General features: G+C 55.9%; 2 protein-coding genes across 2 annotated transcripts in view; both read right to left on the reverse strand.

Annotated features, from left to right (window-relative positions):
* Positions 1–6,706, reverse strand: part of DGKZ (diacylglycerol kinase, zeta) — a 51,066-nt gene extending 44,360 nt beyond the window's left edge. Inside the window, exon 1 of the mRNA XM_009895708.1 lies at positions 6,468–6,706. Coding sequence (XP_009894010.1) covers positions 6,468–6,706 — 239 coding nt within the window. The remainder of the gene's footprint in view (positions 1–6,467) is intronic.
* Positions 6,707–14,370: 7,664 nt separating this feature from the next.
* The window catches only part of CREB3L1 (cAMP responsive element binding protein 3-like 1), a 20,512-nt gene continuing 16,411 nt past the window's right edge, over positions 14,371–18,471 (reverse strand). Inside the window, exons 9-11 of the mRNA XM_009895671.1 lie at positions 15,800–15,920; positions 15,083–15,329; positions 14,371–14,687 (exon numbers count right to left, since the gene is read on the reverse strand). Coding sequence (XP_009893973.1) covers positions 14,651–14,687; positions 15,083–15,329; positions 15,800–15,920 — 405 coding nt within the window. The 3' untranslated portion in view covers positions 14,371–14,650. The remainder of the gene's footprint in view (positions 14,688–15,082; positions 15,330–15,799; positions 15,921–18,471) is intronic.

Consider the following 18,471-nt stretch of genomic DNA (forward strand, 5'->3'; position numbering starts at 1 on the left):
TCCCCCGGAGGGCTCTGGGGAACGTCCCAGGAGCGGTGCCGCCACATCTGCTGCAGCACGAGCTGATGCGCTCAGCCGGCCCGGGGTTCACTCTCGCTCTTCCTCCCCCGGCAGCCGCTTTCCGGAGTCATCCCGAGGGCAGGTCCCTGGCAGTGCTCCGCCGGCCCCTCGGCCGACCACCCAGCCCGGCAGCCGCTTTCCGGAGTCATCCCGAGGGCAGGTCCCTGGCAGTGCTCCGCCGGCCGCTCGGCCGCCCACCCGGGGCTCCGGCTTTGTTTGCACCCTCCACCTGGTTCCTCTCTCCGCACTTCCTGGAAGTGTGAGGGCGGCTGTCATCGCAGCCGGCTGCGCCGCACTCTTCCCCCCAGCAGCCCACGGCACGGGGCCACCTCCTCCGCCGGGCCCTCTCCGGAGAAGCCTCGTGCGTGCCCTCAGCAAGCAGGAGCACGCCCTGGCGCGCCGGGCTGCGCGCCGAGGAGCCTCACCTCCCTCGCTGGGCGGCTCTTCAAAAGCTGCCGGGCTTGAGACAGCCCCCTCGCCCAAAGCTGCCCCAGCACCACCGTGCAAACGGGGCCATGGTGGCGGGGTTGTCCTCCTGCAGCCCACCCCGTGCCACGTGCATCCACACCCCGCGTGGTACTGCAGCACTTGCAGCCCCCCAGCTGTACGCGTCCCCCCGCATGGTGGGTCTCCAAACACCCACCAGCCGTGAGCGCCCTGCACTAGGGTTTGTCGAAAAAACACCTGGGTAAGACAGATATGGGGGCATCTGGGATGCTCAGGACAATCTCCAGCCTCCAAAGAGCGGAGAGACAGACAGACGTTTGTCATCCGTCCCCTGGTGTGAGTCTGCAGGACACAGCATGACCCTGCAGGCTCAGCCCCGTCCCCAGCTCCAAAACCCCCAGCTCTTCACAACCAGACGCTGCTTGCTCTGCTCTGGCTCCAGCAGACCTTCAGATCAGCGAGGGGGGGCTGCAGATGGCTTCTGTGCGGCCAGAGAAAAGCAAACAAGCAGAGCCAGCCCCTGCAGCCCCCACGGATGGCATTTCTAAAGGGGCACATGGTCCTGCTTTAGACTCCGTCAAAAGGAAAAAAACACCCACCCATCGGCAGACTTTGATCTCGCCAGGCGAGCTCTGAAACCGAACACAACCCACTGCACTAATTACCATGCAGAGGGAGGAAAAGGCAGGTCCTGGATGCCTAACTCCAGCTCAGAGATCAGGGAGGGGAGAGGTTTTGTTATCACCAAAAGGGTTCGTTCGTCATCCCTGCTGCTTTGCATGTCATGAGGGGTTGGTCGCCTTTGCTCCCTGCCTGCAGACATTTCCCTGTCACGTTTTGTGCTGCCCTGTGGCGCTCATGTCCAGTCCTCCGACCTGGGAGCACCGGGACTTGGTGAGACCACCGGAGAAGTAACACAACCTGCCCTGGGACCTTCACCCTCCTCTCTGTGCTGTGTCCGTGTGTCCTTCCACAGTCCTGTCCCTCGGGCTTGGTGCAAAACCATGGGGGATCCCCACAGAAAGCCCCGTTCTGTCTGTTCTTGGTCAGGAGACCAGAGGGGATGACCCTGCTTGGCACTGGCTTCTCTGCAGGCAGCACCAGAGAGGGATGGGGGTCACTGCGCCGGGTGGTTTAGTGATTGGGCACACCCCGTCTCTCTGTGCTCCTGTGTGCGGTTCCCTGGCAAGGACAGGGTTAAGCTGCCTGCTTAGCATCCCTGCCTGTGGGATTCCTTGTGAGCTGGGATCAGGTAAGGCAGGGGATGGCAACCTCCCTGCTGGCCTGCTCTCCGAGAGTCCCACCCCACGAACCCCCCACACATCCCCACCACCTGCAAGGCTGTGGGAACAAACAGGGAAGACTGAAGGTGTCTTCTGCTGCCTCAGGGAGGAGGCCTGGCCCACCTGATGTGGAAAAACACCAGCAGGAGGGAGGACTGGAGCGTCCTCTCTGGCAGCAGCGTGGTCTTGGATCAGCTTAAACCAGGGAGCATGTCTCCTTTAAGATGGCCTGCCCCGGCACTGCTGCAGGAATGTCCCTGCACAACCAGGCTTTACCCACAGCCTCCCAGTTTCTCCAAAACTGCCTCTTGGGATGTTTCTATCTCTTGTTACACGCAGCCCAGTCCCCAGTTTGCCACTGCCTTGCACTTAGGAGCATCCAGGATGAGAGCCGTGGAGTGAATACGCACCAGCACGGCTCAGCGAGTACCGCGTGATGGTGACTCCAAACCCATCCCACCCCTGTGTCTGCCACAGCCTGTGCCTGATGGTGGGGCCAACCACCTGCGGTGGGACCACCACGGCACCTGGGAGGTCTCACAAGCACTATGCCCACCAAACAGAACTTGTCTCCTGGCTTCGGAGAGGGTCAGGGGAGGGGATGGTGAGACACTTGCTCATCATCCCTGCGACCTCATGAGGACTTTCCAGCGCTGTGAGCTTCCCTCCGGCCGTGCCAGGAGGTGCCAGCCATCTCCTTTCCGCAGCTGCACAGAGGGATGCAGAGACAGATGTGTCTGTCAGAGCGGAGCGGGCTTGGCTTGCTGGGAATGAATGGGAATTTGATTATGCTGCTCTGCACAGCCGGGCTAACACGATTAAAAGGCCAGCAAGGCAGGGCTGCGAGGAAGGAGGCCCCTCTCTGCCCCTCTCTCCCCACAGCCGGAGCCTCTCCTTTCCTTCCTCCCCCAGCCCCTGCCCAGCTGACACGGAGGGGCTGCACGCCCTCTGTCCTGGGACTCCACAAAACCCCACAGCCCAGCCAGATATGAACGCAGAAGGAAGAGAAGACGGCAGAGAGCCCCCCCCACCCCCTCGGGCCCCGCAGGGCACCTACATCCCTCTCCCCAGCTGGCCCTGCCAGCTCTCCCCTCTGCCCTGCCTGCGCTATGCCCAAGCTCCTTTGCTATTTACATTACAAAGCAGCCCCCTCCGCTCTCTGGGTTATATTTAGCTCCCCGGCACAGAACAGCCTGTGAGATGCATTAGCTGCATCCTATCTGCCAGCCGGGGACTGCGCGCCGAGCAGCCGAGGTGCCCCGCATCTCGCTAGCAGGGACAGGAGATGGCAAGGGGACGCCCCGCTTCGCTCCGCGGGGGCTAACGCCGGGTGAGGGGGCGCAGAGGGCCACAGGGAACCCCTCTCCCCGATGCCGCAAGGTGCCTGTGAGGAGCCCTATGGTGCGTGGGCTGTGCCTCTGGAGGTGGCTGAGAGCAGAAGGGGGGACCGGTCTGACACGCCATAGATGTAGCCTGCGGGGAGCCGTGCAGCGATCTTTTGTGCGCTTGTGGTTTCCTCTCTGGGTAAACACCCCTGCGGGCTGGGTTGCTGGGAGCAGTGGCAGTGACAATAGCCACCGCTGCAAGCGTCACCCCGAAAGCAACCAAGGAAGTGTTGAAGATGAAAGAGAGCCCAGAACTACATAGGTCCCCAGCCCTGATGGAGAGGCTGCTGGGTGCTGCTGCGGCCGGCCAGAACCCGCCCCAGGGCCTCCCCGGCTCCAGGTCACAGCGTTTTCCCTACAAAGTTCCCCCGGCCTCTAACTCACCTTTAGTGCCACTGGAGCTGCCTCACTCGGGGAGCTAGAGATGCTCCTGCCCCACCGCAAAACCTCGGTGGAGACACCTGAAGCTAGCAGGAGCTCACTTTGGATTTCCGAAGCGACTCTCCGGGAGCAAGGCACAAAGCCCTGGCGCTTGCTCAGGGTTTGCTGCGGTGACGGAGAGCACGGGGTACTTCTGGCGTTGAGGAGGCATTTCCCTACTGGGAAAATTGTCCCAGAATGTGCAAATCTGGTGCACAAGCCAGCATCGTTAATAAGCTTGGCATGAAACTGCTACTCAAAGCCCTAAATATAACCTGAGCGCTGAGCTCTCTTCCACCCGCCCAAGGCGCCTCCATACACCGCGGCAGCTATTTATGGAAGGAACTTTCTTTCCATGGGCTTAATATCATTTCTGCTCATTTCAAAACCTTTATATAGCAGCTCACGCTGCCTGCCCCTTGTGATGACTAATGGATCCCGGCAGGAACAGGCAGGTTGGCAGCAGGAGGACCAGGCCCTCCAACCTTCGCTTGACATTGAGGACACCTGTGATGCCCACAGCCTGCGGAGGAGGTCTTCCAAATTCCATACTGGGGTTGGGTAAGTGTCTCCAGTGCCAGGCAGCATGGTGAGGGGCTTTCTATCAGATCCCCCAAGGCTTCTCGCGCTGCAGGAGGGGCACCTGATGAAAGGTTAGCCCAGCTCTGGGCAATGGCTCCATCACGGCCTGACCTTCCCCCCGGGAGCAGCCAGGCCCGACCCTGCGTGGGCGTCGCAGGACAGCACAAGCAGATTTCCACCCCCAGACGCTGCTTCCTCTCCTGTTTCCCCTTCCCTTTGCTCGGCTGCCTGAAACGGAGGGCGGAGGAAGCAGCTCATCCAAACACCACCTCCTCCTTTGCAGCTGGCCCGCAGGTAGCTGCGGCATCCCCTCCAACCCCGTCAGACTCCTCTCTTCTGCAAAGCCCACGTTGGATGAAGCAAAGCCTCTCACAAAGAGACCCCTTGTGAGGATTGAGGAGGACGGAGGTGCTCTGCGGAAGGGCGGCACGGGCTGGAGCGTGTCAGCAGAGCCGCCTGCCTTGGGGTGGCCGGGGTAGGACGAGCAGGATGTAAACAATCCCCAGCAACCTTAGACAATTCTGGAGCAAATTCAGGCCGATCAAATTAGGTTGCAATATGGTCCCTTCCTCCCCTGGGGAGACCGGGTAATTGCAGCTGGCTAATCCGTTCGCCAAACGCGCCGTATGCATCTGGAGGAAGACAGCTAAAAGGAAAAAATCCTGCTCTGCCCCCCTCCGCTCGGCACGGTAATCCCTCATCCTTGGTGGCATCAGGGCAGAGATGCTCCCAGCTCTGCCTGGCGCCTCGGCGAGCAGCCCTGGGTGCTGAATGAAGGCCAGGAGGGCCGTGCGTCGCCCCAGCTCACGGCGAGGCTCCGGCATGCAGGGCTGCCCCAGGGAGGACTCTGCCACCCCGGCTCCTGCTCGCCACCCACTGCAGGAATAACAAGTGCTGGAGATGAGTCAGCTCCGGGGCTCCTCCTGCTCTGCAGGCACTAATACCATTTCCCATTAGTTCCCATTACCGCAGTATTAGAGAGCAATTTGCTCACAGTTTGCACCGCAGCACCTTGCAAGAGGGGAGAAGGGCTGCTGTACGCCTGGGAGTGCAGCCGGGGGGTGACCCATAGCTCCTGCCCAAAATCTGCCCCCCCAGCAGAGCCCTGTGCCCTGAGGTCCCCACGTCCCAGGATGGCGACGGAGGAGCCCTTCCAGCCTCTGCCTGCCAGGGCAGCAGGCACATCACCGAGATCCTCCGTGCCGGTTTTCCACCTGCTTGTAAACTACCTGGTGTTTGCTGAGCACGGCATGACATGGCGACACTGAGCCCAGGAGGACACAGCTCTGGAGAAGAGTAAGGAGGTGGCTCCTGCCTTCTCCCCTCCGCTTGGTCCCAGACCCTCGCAGCAGCCCAGGGTCAGTCCCGCAAGTGCTCACTTCTGCTCCGGCCGGGTGCAGGGTCGAAGGATTTCTCCTCACTTACACCCGAGAGCCATTCTGCAAAGTTCAGGGGTACTAAATGGTAGCAGGGCTTTAACGGTGAAAGAAAGGGAAGGGTGAGCCACCAGACCTTATTCGCCGTGAGAGAAAGAATAGAGCCGAGCTCCTGGAGGTGCTGACCCAAGGATTTCGGAAAGTATGGCTGGAGTTGGGAATAGGAGCTCATCTGAGCATCACTAGGCAATGGCTCCCATAAAAGCTCCGTGGGAGCTATGAAAAGGACTCTATGCCTCCACCAGTTTTGCTTAGCTATAGCAGGGGCAGGTGAGTCCTAAGAAGAGCAGTCCTGGCAGAATTTCCAGCCTGAGCCCCAACCTCTGCCCCTTCATCTTTGCATCACTTCTCAGTCTCCCCAGGTGGGACCAATGTTTCTGGACCTGGGATTCAAGCAAGGGGGCATTTTCCTTGGGGCAGAGGAAGAAGAGGGGAATCAATGTTGTCAGAAGTCCCTTGCATCCAATGCGCCAATAAGCCGGCACTGCAGAGAAAGAGGGAAATGGTCCAGCCCACGGCCTCATGCCAGAGCTCGTGGGAGGCTGTTGGGCACGGCTGCCTGGAGAGGGGCCCGGGAGGCATCGCAGTCCCAGGATGGGAAAGGGGAGTCGGACAGAAGGAAAAATAAGGGGGCCTGTGAGGGTGACAAGGGGACTGCCACTGGGGAGGGGGGTGTTGCGTGGGTGGGGAGGGAAGGGGCTAACTGGTCCCCTTTTCCCTGTACTCAGATGGTTTCTGGTGGGAAGGCACTGGTGGGAAGAGCCAGCCCTATCCCGTAGGAGGGAGATGCTCCAGGGACAGGGTCCTCCTCCGCCCCAGCGCAGCCCCGGCGCTTGGGGATCCGGGGGTCCTACCTGTAGGAGACCTGCTTTCTGATGGCCAAGTGCAGGAACTGCTCCTCCACCTCCGCCACCGCCACCGCCGTTCTCATCTCCTCCCAAGCTGGATCCACGCCGCCGAGGCCCAAGTGTTGTTCTCGCCCAGCGCTCTCTGCATCCGCCGCTCCCTGGAGGCTTGCCGTGGCCCCCCCGGCCACCTCGCCATCACCGCCGGCCGAGGTGAAATCTCTCCAGGTCCCGGGACCTTCAGCCATGTCGGAGTGAGGCGTCTCTCCAGGTGGGGAGTCCTGCTCTGCCCCCACAACCTCTCAGGCAGCTCAGTTCGGCCCCGCAGGGTCCCACGGTGCCGCTCTGCTTCGCGTCCCCAGGGCCGTGGGAGGCTTAACTCCCCGGGGCTGGGGGGGGAGCACGAGCAGCAGGAGAAAAAAGCAGCGTCCAACTTTTTTGCGGCAGTATCTCTCGGCCTCTTGATAGCGGTTTTGGCAGCTCGGGTGCCGGCAGCTCAGCCTCCCTCTGCCTCTGCTGCCCTGCCACTGCGAAGCGAAGGAATAGCTGACGGAAACCCAAAGACGTTGGTGCTGCTCCTCGGAGGAGCCAGCACCGCCAGGGCAGCGGGAAACACGGCGCTTGCCGGAGAAGGGGTCTTAGGAGAGAACACGTCCAGGGATGGCATCCATGCACTCCCAGCGAGTGAAGGAGAGCTCCGGTGCCTTCTGCGGTTTCCCCCCCAGGGCCAGGCACATCCCTCGGCGGCGTCGCCGGTGGTGGCAGCAGCTGCCGAGCGGGGAGAGACAGGCAGAGGGAGGCAGCGAGGAAGGTGCCTGTGCACCGATCCTGCAGCAGCCCTCAAAAGACAAAGCAGAAAGAGAGCGTGAGTGAGTGAGTGAGTGAGTGTGTGCGTGGGGAGGGGGGCTGCGGGAGAGCTGCAGGGAGGGAGGCAGCCTGGTGTCACCTTAGAGACACTCGGAAACTGGCACTTAACCCTTTGGAAGCCAGGGAGGCAGAGGAGGGTGGCAACTCAGCTGCCCCTCGCTGCTCGCAGCCCAGCTGGCGTCTCCCTGCCTGCCAGGGCTGCTCAGGGAGCTGCGCCTCAGACGCTCATCTCAACCAGATGCACAGGAGGGTAAAGTTGGGCAGCCTGGAAAACTGCGTGACAGCAGCCCAGAGTAGAGCAAAGTACCTGCTGCTCTGGCCAACCATCCAACACGGACGAGATGTGTCCAGGGATGGGGTCCCCACCTTTGGGCAGTGGTACCCAAGGAGAGGTACGGCTGTAGCGCGGCTTTCCCTCCTCCCAGCAGGCTCACTCGACTCCTCGTCGCTTGGGAGGCCACATTATCCCTGCTTTTTGCTAATTCAAGGCATTTTTTTCTCCAATCCCGGCATCCAGAGGTAGAAAGCCTTTCTGTCCTCTGCCCACATCCATCAGGAGAGTGGCATCTCCTGTCTGTCCTGGGCTGGGATTGGGCTTTGTGACCCCAGTCCCAGCTCTGACCTGCCTCAGCCTTGTCCGCCCCGGTGCTGCGGATACCAGCTGGGGTGAGAAATTCCCACAAAGATCCCATATGTGCCTGGCTGCTTGTTTTGGATTTGTTCTGCCCCAAATTCACACGCTGAGGCTTCACCTGCTGGGCAGTGGGAAATTTGAGCTTCAGGTCTATAAGAGCCACCCTCTGCATCACTTGCCCATGGCAACGTCCCACAGTCATGTATACATCAAGAACAAATTGCCATCACCCCTAAGTCCAGTGTCTTCCCGTGAAGGGCTGGCACAATGGAGCTGGAATGTGTCCTCAGCCTGTTTGGACTGTTTTATCACTTTGGGAGTCGAGAGGAGCAGCTCATCCCTCCTGCCAGCGCTCCCCATTGCATCCATGTGGCCCTGTGGCACCTCTGCTGCAGGGTGCCATGGCAGGGCACATTCCCACACCGCTCCTCACTCCAACCTGGGAACCAGCAGGGGCTGGAGAAGGGCTGTGCCTTTCCCTGGGAACCACAGCCCACCGGCACCTGCGGTTCAAGTTACTGAACCTTTGTCTGGCCCTAAATGTCACAATGACATGTCCCCCCCTCCCCGGTCCTGTGCCTGCCGGGGGAATTTGTGCCTCCCAGGGGCACGGCAGCCCCCGAGCCCACTCCTCCGCACAGTCGTGACTCGCAGGGAGCCCCGCACCCTCCTCGCCGCGTGACTCAGCTCCTCCAGCCCCCACAGGGGTTTTGTTCCCCTTGAAAGCTGGGGTGCCGCTGGGTGAGACCTCCCCGAAGGGCAGAGTTGTCCCAGGGGACGCGGCTTCACCCTGGCTGGCTGGGATGGAGACCTGCCCGGGAGCTTGCCAGCGTTCCCCCTAACCGATGCGCGTCCCTGCTCCACGTCCTCCTGCCGCCCACGGCCACCACGGAGGCTGGGAGCAGGCTGTGGGAAGGGAGAAGCTGGTGCAGAGGCACCTGTGGCACCTCGCTGCTTCTCACCACCCATCGGGTGATGCCTCAGGCTCACCCTGGCCTGGGGGGTGTCCCCCTTGGCCATGTGATGTGAGTGCCACCTTCACCCGTGCTGGCTGGGCTGCCCAGCACAGCTATGGGGGATGCAGGATGCAGGTCCACTTGCGCTCCCAGGCTGTTTTGGGAAATACCTGTCTTGTCCCTCACGGTTGAAGGAGTTGAGGAAGGGGATGGCCAGGCTGGGGTGGATGCGAGTTGGAGGCTGAGAGAGCGCAGGGTCCCCGTGTGGGAAAGAGGGAAGAGCCACCTGGGGGCCGTTTCTCACTGGTGGCTGCATCGATGCCACCATGCATATGCATGGTGCCATAGGAAAGGAGCTTCAGAGAAGGAAGCAGCGGTCCTTATTGCAGGAAACCTCCCAAGACCCTGACACAGCACAGCCCTGGGGTCATAGCACCTCTGGTAGAGGCAGGGAGAGGGGCAGGACAGTGGGTGGCTCCTGCCGTCCCATAGGGGCTGATCCTGCACTACAGAAAGCCTCTCTGGAGGGAGGTGCAGCCAGCAGAGGATTTTTGACCTTTCTACCCCTGTTCCAAACTGTACGGCTGTCACACAGGCAGCACGTCCAGATTTTGTGTCTGGAGAAGAGGAGACATCATGGCATATGCCTGCATGAGTAGAGGTAAAGGATTGCTCAGGCTTTCGCATGTCTCTCTGCCCACCTGTCTGTCTCTACAGGACCTTTCACATGTCTGTCACTGATGGGGTCACCCTTTCCCTTGGAGGATGCCATCAGAACTCCCTGAGGACCTGGGAAGAGCAGGCAGACACCAGCATGGCTGGGCAGTGGGGTTGGGTCAGTCTTGTCCTCCTGGTACCCAAGGCATCCTTCAACTGAGCCAGGTCACCTGCTTACCTGGGGCACAGGCAGGAGAGGGCCTCTCCTGTGCCCTGGGTAGGGATTTTCTTCCATGTGGGCACATGGGACAGTGCGAGAGCAGCTCGGTGTTGCCATAAAGATCCCATCCCCGCTTTTGGAGGCACAGGCAGGGCATGGGCTGTCTAGGAAGCAGCATTTCTAGTGAGTCAAGCTCTGAGAGGGTACAGTCTCCTCCCACTGGGCACAAGAAGAGGAACCTCCACCCTGCTCACCTCTAAGTCTTGTTTCAGCCACCAGGTTAGAAAATGAACACAGATTTGTTGAGGCTGAGGTGGGCTGGGTCAGCATCCAGGCAGGCGCCATTGCTATTAACAAGCCCTCAGCACCTGGGGGGCATCAGGAGGTGTGACAGCCCAGTTCTCCCCAGAAGGTGTCCAAAAGCCCAGGGTCCTTACCAGGAAGCAGGACCGAAGCCTGCTGATCCCATGATGGACCCATGTGAGAACTGCTAGCACAGTCCAAAACGGTGACAGTAAGAGGGACCACACCAGGCTGGGAGAGCAGCGATGCCCTCCTGAGAGCCCTAATAGCACACGTCCTTCTGTAACGAACTCAGCGTACCTGTCAGGCTGCTGCCACGCACCACCAGTGGCCCGCTCGGCAGTGGTGAGCTGCAAAAGCCAATTCTTTTCTCTTTTTTTTTTTTTTTTTTTCCCCTCCAAGTTGGCCTGGTAACAGAGAACAGTTGGGAATAATTTGTCTCTGAAAAACGAAGCCCGTGTTCTGTTAGCGTTCTTTTGTTCAGGGTTTGTACGTATCAGCGGCGCACAACCTTGTTAGAAATGTGACCCTAAATGGGCAAAAGCCCGGCTTGGGGTGGTGGAGCTTGGCGGGGGCATTTGGAGCAGACCCAGCGTAACTGAGCAAGGCTGAAGGTGACTCGTAAAAGAAGGTGCCTTCTCGCTTTGCTAATTCTCTTGTTCTGCTCTAATTAGTCGCTGTGGCCAAATTGGTAGGTGTGATTGGCTGGCTGCAATTCGGGAGGCATAGCTGGGATCAAAAGATCCTAATGTGCCCGTTTTGAGCAGCTCAGAGTTATCCGGGAGACTGCAGAATCAGTAGGATTTGTCGAGATGAAGGGACATTTGCTCCTGACAGACAGGGGGGGTTCTGGTCTCTCCGGCTGCATCAGTGCTAAAGGAGCCAAAGCCTGAGAACCCACCTTTTTAAGAGTTCCTTTTTGCACCCGTTCCCCTTGACATTTTGGAGCATGCATGAAGGGCGCAGGCCAGAATCTCCATGGAAGGCAATGCCTGAAGAGGTGGGTGATGTTTCACAGGGGTGAGCAAAGCAGAAGCCTGTCCCTCCAATGAAATCTGGTGGGTGCGGGGAGAAGCCTGGTCGCACCATGGGAGAAGGCATATCACGCTGAGGCAGGGGTAACCTGGAGGCTGCTTTTGGACAAGGTGCCGCAGGGAAAACGTCAAACCCTCGACTTAAAACTAATTCTGGCCCAGGACACAAACTGCAGGGCAAGGTCAGCCATTTCTTTGCATCCGTGGGTGTGCTTAGGGTAAGGAAGCTCTGCAGGGGTCTGTAAAACCCGTGTCAGACCAACCCACCATGGATGCCACATCAAACCCCCTCTTGGCAGTAGGGATACAGCCAAGGAGAGAGCTCCTCTTTCTCCCAGCCCCTGTCCATCCTTGTCACAACAGGGTGGCAACAGCTCAGCGCTTTACTCCTCTCCATGAACAAACCGTAATCCACAGAGAGAGATCTTTGCAAGCCTCCAGCCTTGTATCTTCATCCTGTGGCAAAGACAGAGCCCTTCTGTACCAGCCCAGCCAGAGGCAGGAGACGGAGCCACCTTTTAGCACCTCTGAGAGGGGCTCCTCCTTGGGCTGCCTTCCAGCCGTGGAGGGCCCCATTGTGAGAAGTCCGTTTGATGGCCAAATCCTAACAAACCCACTTGGAGCTTTCTAGAAAATGAAGATTTGTTTTCTAGACTCCCCCGTTGCATCACAAAACCCCATTTCACACAAAACCAGGACAAAACCCATCAGTTTTCATGGATGGAAATGGACTATCAGGGGTACGGGCTGACAGACAGCCAGGTCCCAAGTCGTTACCCATCTGAGCACAGCTGTTCTGCTTTTACAGTTAACTGAAGGATTTAAGTATTTTTCCAGGCGGGATGGGACCAGAGCCACAGTGCTACTAGCAACGTCTTTGTCGTACAGTCTCCTGCACAGCCCCTTCATCAGAGGAGCTCACTGCACCTCATAAACTTTCTTCCATGATCTTCCTCCTTCCGAGAGGGTGATGTTAACAGTATTTTGGAGGGGGAGAAGAAACTGAGGCAGAACAGTTCTGAACTCTTCAGAACTGCAGGAGAAATGACAGTGCTGCTGGAAACAAAACATTCAAGTTTGCTTCTAGTCCCTGACACCGAGCATGAGGTCCCACCACTGACCCAATTCTGCATGTGGCCAGGGAACAGGACAATCAGGGAGCAGGAGGTGAGGAGCTGTGCGTGTGGGCTGGTGTGACAACCATGCCTCAATGAAAGGACCTGTCAACCCAGGGCTGATGCTGCATCTTTTTATTTTATTTTTATTTTGCTTCACTAAGCAAATGCAGAGCAAGTGATAGGTGGAAGGGAAAAGGTGGCTTGAAAAAAACAACAACAAAAAAAAACCAAATAAAAAACGAAGAGGAGGGAAGAGGCTGGAGTATAAGGGGAAAGTGAGCTGCTAACAAGAAAGAAGTTCATAGATGCCAAGCCCGCACTAATTCTTAATAAAATACAATACTGAAAATAGGATCTGAGAGTCTCCAAAATACAATATCTTAAGGGATCGGCAATAATACAAAATAAGGTTCATTATGTACAAACGAGTTCTGCTCTTCGTCTCTGTACAACGGTGGGAGTGGGAGGCATGGGGACATGCTCAGTGGAAGTGTTGGGGTGGAAGAGGGCGTGCTTGGACCCGGCAGTGGTTCTTTGTGCTGGGGTGGAGGTGGAGGATGGGGAAAGCAGTGGTATCTGGTGATCAGCAGGTCCTGTTGAACCTCGAGAAGAGCACAGCTACACTGAAGGCCTTCCTCTTCCTCACCCCACTGGCCACGCATGTATGGTTGCAGCTTAGCTGTGTCCAGATTTGTCCTAAATGGCTTCAAGGGGCAAAACCAGTTTTCTAAAGGGAGAAAAGAGGGATGTGAGGGCCCTTCCCTCACTTCTCCCAGTCCTTGAGCAAGAGCCATCCCATCCTTGGTCTCCAGGGAGCCCTCTCCACTCCCAGCCTGGGAGGAGAGGAGAGGCTGGGGCAGTGCAGAGTGAGTCCAGCATGCTTGAAGAGAAACAAGCCAAAGAGGAGCCTGCTGTGAGACCTGGCAGAGTGCACAGGCACTCCCATGTACAAACACGGGGCAACCTGCAACATCCCAGATCTCCAACACTCATATCCCACATTGTCCTTCCATCAAACGGCAGCTGAGGGAACGGAACGAGGAGACACTTGAGCCTTTCAGCAGGGCTTTTGCTGGGGAGGAAGAAGGGTCAGAAGTGGGTGGCTGGGTGCTAAAGAGGATGGCATAGGCTTGAGATGAGGTCATTTCGGCACCAAACTTGGCAAGGCTGGCCTGAAGGGTGGTATGGCAAGAGTTTGCTACCTTTGGTGCCGTCACTTAGAAGGAAGAGGTCTAAAACAGTCTTTGGTGATCCTGGCCAATTCCAACATGCCACCTCTTTCCTGACAAGACGAACCTGTCACCAGAGATGCCAGTATGTCCTCAGTGGCTTTCACAACACTGCTGTGCACACAGAGGATGTGAGGGGAACAATGGCTACCCACCAGCCCTCCAATGGGCTGCAGAGCTCTCCTTGGTGGTTCCTAGAAAGACACCATTTGGCATGAAGCAAAATCGGGGAGGGAGAGCTGTGATGGGCATCAGGTTAGGGGAGCAGGTTTCTCTCACCCACTCTCAAAGGGGGAAGCCTGGAGAACGGGAAGTCAGAAGGCCACTGACCTTTTTAGCACTGCCCTGTAGGGCCCAAGCTGGGAAAAGAAAGGGAAATACCACCCCTGCCAAAGCAAGGGTGCCAAGGGTGGGGAGAAGTGGGTTGTGGGGGAAGATTATTCTCTGTTTCAGAGCTCTGGTTGCCCAGAAGCTACTGGCTAATTTTTACGGTGGTTTATCTGTCTGGGACCTGTCTCCCCCACTCCGTTTGTGTGCAGATCTTTGCAGATAGTTGGCGTGGAAGTTATGTAGGCATGTCCATCAAGAGAAAACTAGAGCAAGGAAGAACTAGGTTTTCTCTCAACAGAAGCAGAAGTATACTAACAGATGGAGGGGAAGGAATGAGCTCAAACTCTCCAGAGCCATCTCTCCAGCACCAGCATCACCCACTCCTAAGCCCCCCAGGCAGGACAGTAAATCCAGCACTCTCTCTCTCTTTCTCTCTCTCCGTCAGGTGCATCTGATGTAGCCAAGGGGTACGTGCCTGGGGACAGCCCCCTTGGTCTGGAGGCTTTGGGGAGTGAGCTGAATAGTTTGGGGGCTTCCCCTGATTTCCCTCCACTCCAAGGTGAGCCCACACCCATAGGGTAGTGCTCATTTAATCAGGAGGTAAGGCCAGGAGGAAAGGGCGTCTCAGGGCTTCACCAGACATTTATTGCTGGTGCTGGCAGTCCTGCGACTCCCCTCAGAGAGATCAGTACTAACAGAGGGGCATGGGGAAGGGGAGGAGCTGAACCCAAGGCCAGTTTAGGAGTGTCTGAATGCAGTGTCCTCTCCCACCAAGTCCCCTCAGTTGCTCAGTGAGTAGGGAATCCTGCAATCAGACAGATGAGGCCTTGAGGTCCAGCAGCTGCTACAAGTATTCAGCTGTCTCACTGGAGCTTGTCTCCCTAAGGAAAAGAAAAGAGAAGGCATCAGTCAAGGTTCATTGCAGCCCCCTACGCAAATTCACCTCTCTGTGTGCCCAGTTGGTATGACCAGGATGGAGCCCTTCCCCAGGGAACTGAATGACCAGCAAGCCTGGGACCACCTGAATCACCCAGTCTTTCTCAGGTCTATGCCAGTGGGACACTGCTTTATGGAGTCCCAAACTTTTGCTCCAGAAAATAAACTTGATCTTACACTCCCTGCCAGCATTGGCCTCCTCCAGCCACTGCTCTTTAGCTAACTTCCCATCCCAGACAGCTCAGCTGTCCTTAGCTTGCAGCAGAAAGGACACGCCTGCTGCTCACTTCCAGACACCATGCTGTGTTTCGGGGCTCTGGGCTGGCCCCCACCTGCTTACCTCTCATGGAATTGCTCTTTGGGGTGGGTGGGAGTTGGGTCAGTTCGGTTCTGGTCAGGACCTTCCAGCTGGGATTTGCTCAGATATTTGGCTGTCTCATGTGTCCTGGCCAGATGAGGCCTTCCCTCCTCAGACTGCCCTTTTTCGGCCTCCCACCCCTCAGGATGGTCCATGGTTAGGAAGGAGCTATAGCTCTCTTCTAAGGAGCCAGCACCCTCATCATAGAAAAGGAGGCTTCGTGACTGAACTGGAAAAAAGAAGAGCATTAGTTAACAACGAGGACAAGGTCTCTTGCAATGGGTGTGCATCACGATGGTGGTTTCAGCACGTGGTCTCCCAGCTATGGCCATGTCCATATGTAACTGTGCAGGAGGCCTGCTCTGCAGTGTACTCGCCTCCCCCCAGCTTCAGAAGGCAAATGCTCTCCTGGATACACAGCCTCTTCAGAAGACAATCAGTCTGCCCTGGGACTTTTCCCTCATGTTTCTTCCCTTGACGCTTGTCATGGTTTGGGGCAATGGTTAGCAGAGAATGACAACAGGCCCAAACAAGGTGCTGTTATCAGCATTTGTACCACTGACAGGTCAGGAATCTCCCCTTGCCAGAGCCCCAGGTATGGGGCTCTGAGATGTGGCTGCTACCCCTGAACTGGGAATGTGGAGAGAAGAGCTGGAAACGGCTTGACAGGGTGAAACAGAGGAAGCACGTTAGACTCACTCTTACTAGTTGTGTAAATGTCTGGTGCTGGTGTTGCTTTCACTGTCTGTGATGCTGAAGAGAACTCAGGGAGACAGGGCATCAGGGATCCCAGGATCAGGACAAAGCAGAGTGCCAGCACCTAGAGAGGAGATCAGCACAAGGTTAGTGCCGCTAGCCATGAGGAAACACTCAGCAGCAAACAAACATGAGGCTGTGCCAGAACATGTGGTCAGGCTGATAACTGGGTCGCTGTGGTTGCCCAGGGAGGGAAAGGGCTTGCACTGCTAATCTCTGCTGCAAATCTAAGGAGGGAAGTCAGAAGCTTCCTCATGTTGCTTTATTTGAAGTATTTCTGGTTCAATGGTGAGAACTTGCCCATCGGATGATGAGAGGTGGTGAAAGGCATAGCTGGGGAACAAGTTGGGAAAGAGGGAGGCTCAAGAGAAGGGATGAACTCTGCCTTGACCAAAGGGAACCTAACCAGTGGCTCAGTAGGAGCTGTAGTGGGCTGTAAAAAAACAAGCTCACTGGGAGAAATCTGTGAGGTACCACAGCACATAGCAAAGTGAAGCTACTGTCCCTGCGAGGACAGAAATGACTGCGAGGACAGAACTGCACCCACCTAATATCTGATAGCAAGGATAGAAAGCCCATAGAAAGGGTTAAATTTATGCTTGACATGCATGTTTCCAGGACCATGTGTCCATACCTTCTGCTGTGAGCCAGACCAGTCAGAGCTACTGGGCAGTGATAAAAGGAGAGAGGCAGATGAAAGCTCCCTGGAAATCCCCCTTTGGTAGGCCTGCACCTGTCTGCAAATTCTGTCATGCTAGTAAAGCTTCAGAGTGAGATGCCAGTGCTGATTGTACGGGACTCGATAGAGTTTTGGGAACTACCAGTACAGAGCAAGAGGGGACACATGGGAAATGATACAGAGCCAAATCCTTATTTACATGAATAACCATGTGCCGTGGGTGGTATATAACTAACTGCAGCCAGCTCAGTGCTCAGACTGAGCACGTCAAAGAGGCAATGCATCTGTTGGTGATTTCTACTACTTATATATAAACTAGCTAAGTTTGACCTGTGGGGACACCTGTGGGGACAGTCAGCAATTGCTTGACTGCTTTTCAGAATAGCCACCTATTTCGGGAGAGCCATGCCTAAGTAACACACAGAAGTTGGTACGTCAAGGTAATTTTGACCACCAGTGGGTTCCAGGAGATGTGGAAGATCAAGTAACAGTACAGGGATACTATGCTATGTAAAGAGAGATTTTAATTGTCCAGACTATTCATGGATGGTTTTAAACTAAGGAAATTAAATGTGGGCAGCATAGACGCCATCTAAGCACATCATATCAAAACCACAAGGCATTTAGAATCCTTATTCCACAAAAACAGGGGAAAAATTAAATTCTGAATAGATGTTGCTTGGAATTATCACAGGCAAACACACAACTTCCAGTAAAGGGAGCCAGCCCTGTGAAGCTTGTTCTTCTCTTCTAAAACAAACAGGCTGTGAAAGACCAGTATACTTCATGTCTTGCTTTAACACGGCTTTCAACTGCAGCTTTGGAAACCAGCATTGTTTTTACTGTGTTTTGTTTCAGGTTAATTCTGATTGATGCTCTGATTTGTTTCCAGTTTAAACTCTATAACACTTCATAACAATAACTCTTCGTTTGACTCTGAGTACCATTCATCTCACAGCTTTTGACCATCTCACAGCTTTTGACCATCTCACCATTTCGACCTCTTAAAAAGCGAGGGAAACTAAACTAGAGGAAACTACTGCAAAACAAGTTGGAAAGGAAAAGGCAAAATTAATCAAAAAAAAAAAAAAAGTCCTGAGAGCGTAGTTATCAAATGGTTCACTGTCAAACTGGGAGGAAGTAGCAGATGGAGTAGCAGAGACATCCGGTATGGCTCTGGCAAGATTCAACATTTTTAAGCTTGACTTGGATGATGGACTGTATCAAGTCTACAGATGGGAGAGACTACAAGCAAACTGGCTTTTGGTGAGGATTCAAATTCAGAATGATCTTGACCATGAGGAGAAGCAGTCCAATAGAACAGCGGGCAGATCCATACAGACAAATGCCAAGACCTGCTGAGACCTGCGAGGTGGCAGGACTCATTAACAGAGGAAGCATGTCAGCAACTATGTAGCCAGGCAGCTGTTCTACAGAAGAGGATCTGGGAGTTGAAATGGAGGTGGGCTCAATTTGGTGTCACATTGCAAAGGGCAAATCTCAGCCCAGGCAGCATCAACTGGCTTTCTGGCTGGCTGGCTCCGTACCAGCTGTCAGGTGGAACACTGTGTCCAGCTTTAGGCCCTGGACTTCCAAAAAGATGCAGGGCAATCAGAGAAAGTCTGGAAGAGAGCTCTGCGAACAAGCAGCGATTCAGTAACTCAGACTGAAGAAATCGTAATTTAGCAGAGCAGACTGAAGCAAGTTGCTTGAAAACAATAGTTTTCCAATATGTAAAATGCAACTGCACAAAGGGAGGGTAAACTGATCTTGCTTACAGTGGGCAGAAGTTGTAACAGGCTTAAGCTGTTGCAAGAAGATTAAGATGAGATAGCAAGAAAACTTTATGTGGAAAAGATAACGAAGCACTGGAATGGTTTGCCTGAGGGGGCTGAGGACTGCTCATCACTGGAGGCCTTCAAGAGCTGGCTGGAAA

This window comes from Charadrius vociferus, unplaced genomic scaffold (genome assembly GCF_000708025.1).
Source record: "Charadrius vociferus isolate BGI_N301 unplaced genomic scaffold, ASM70802v2 scaffold111, whole genome shotgun sequence".
Taxonomy (NCBI): Eukaryota; Metazoa; Chordata; class Aves; order Charadriiformes; family Charadriidae; genus Charadrius; species Charadrius vociferus.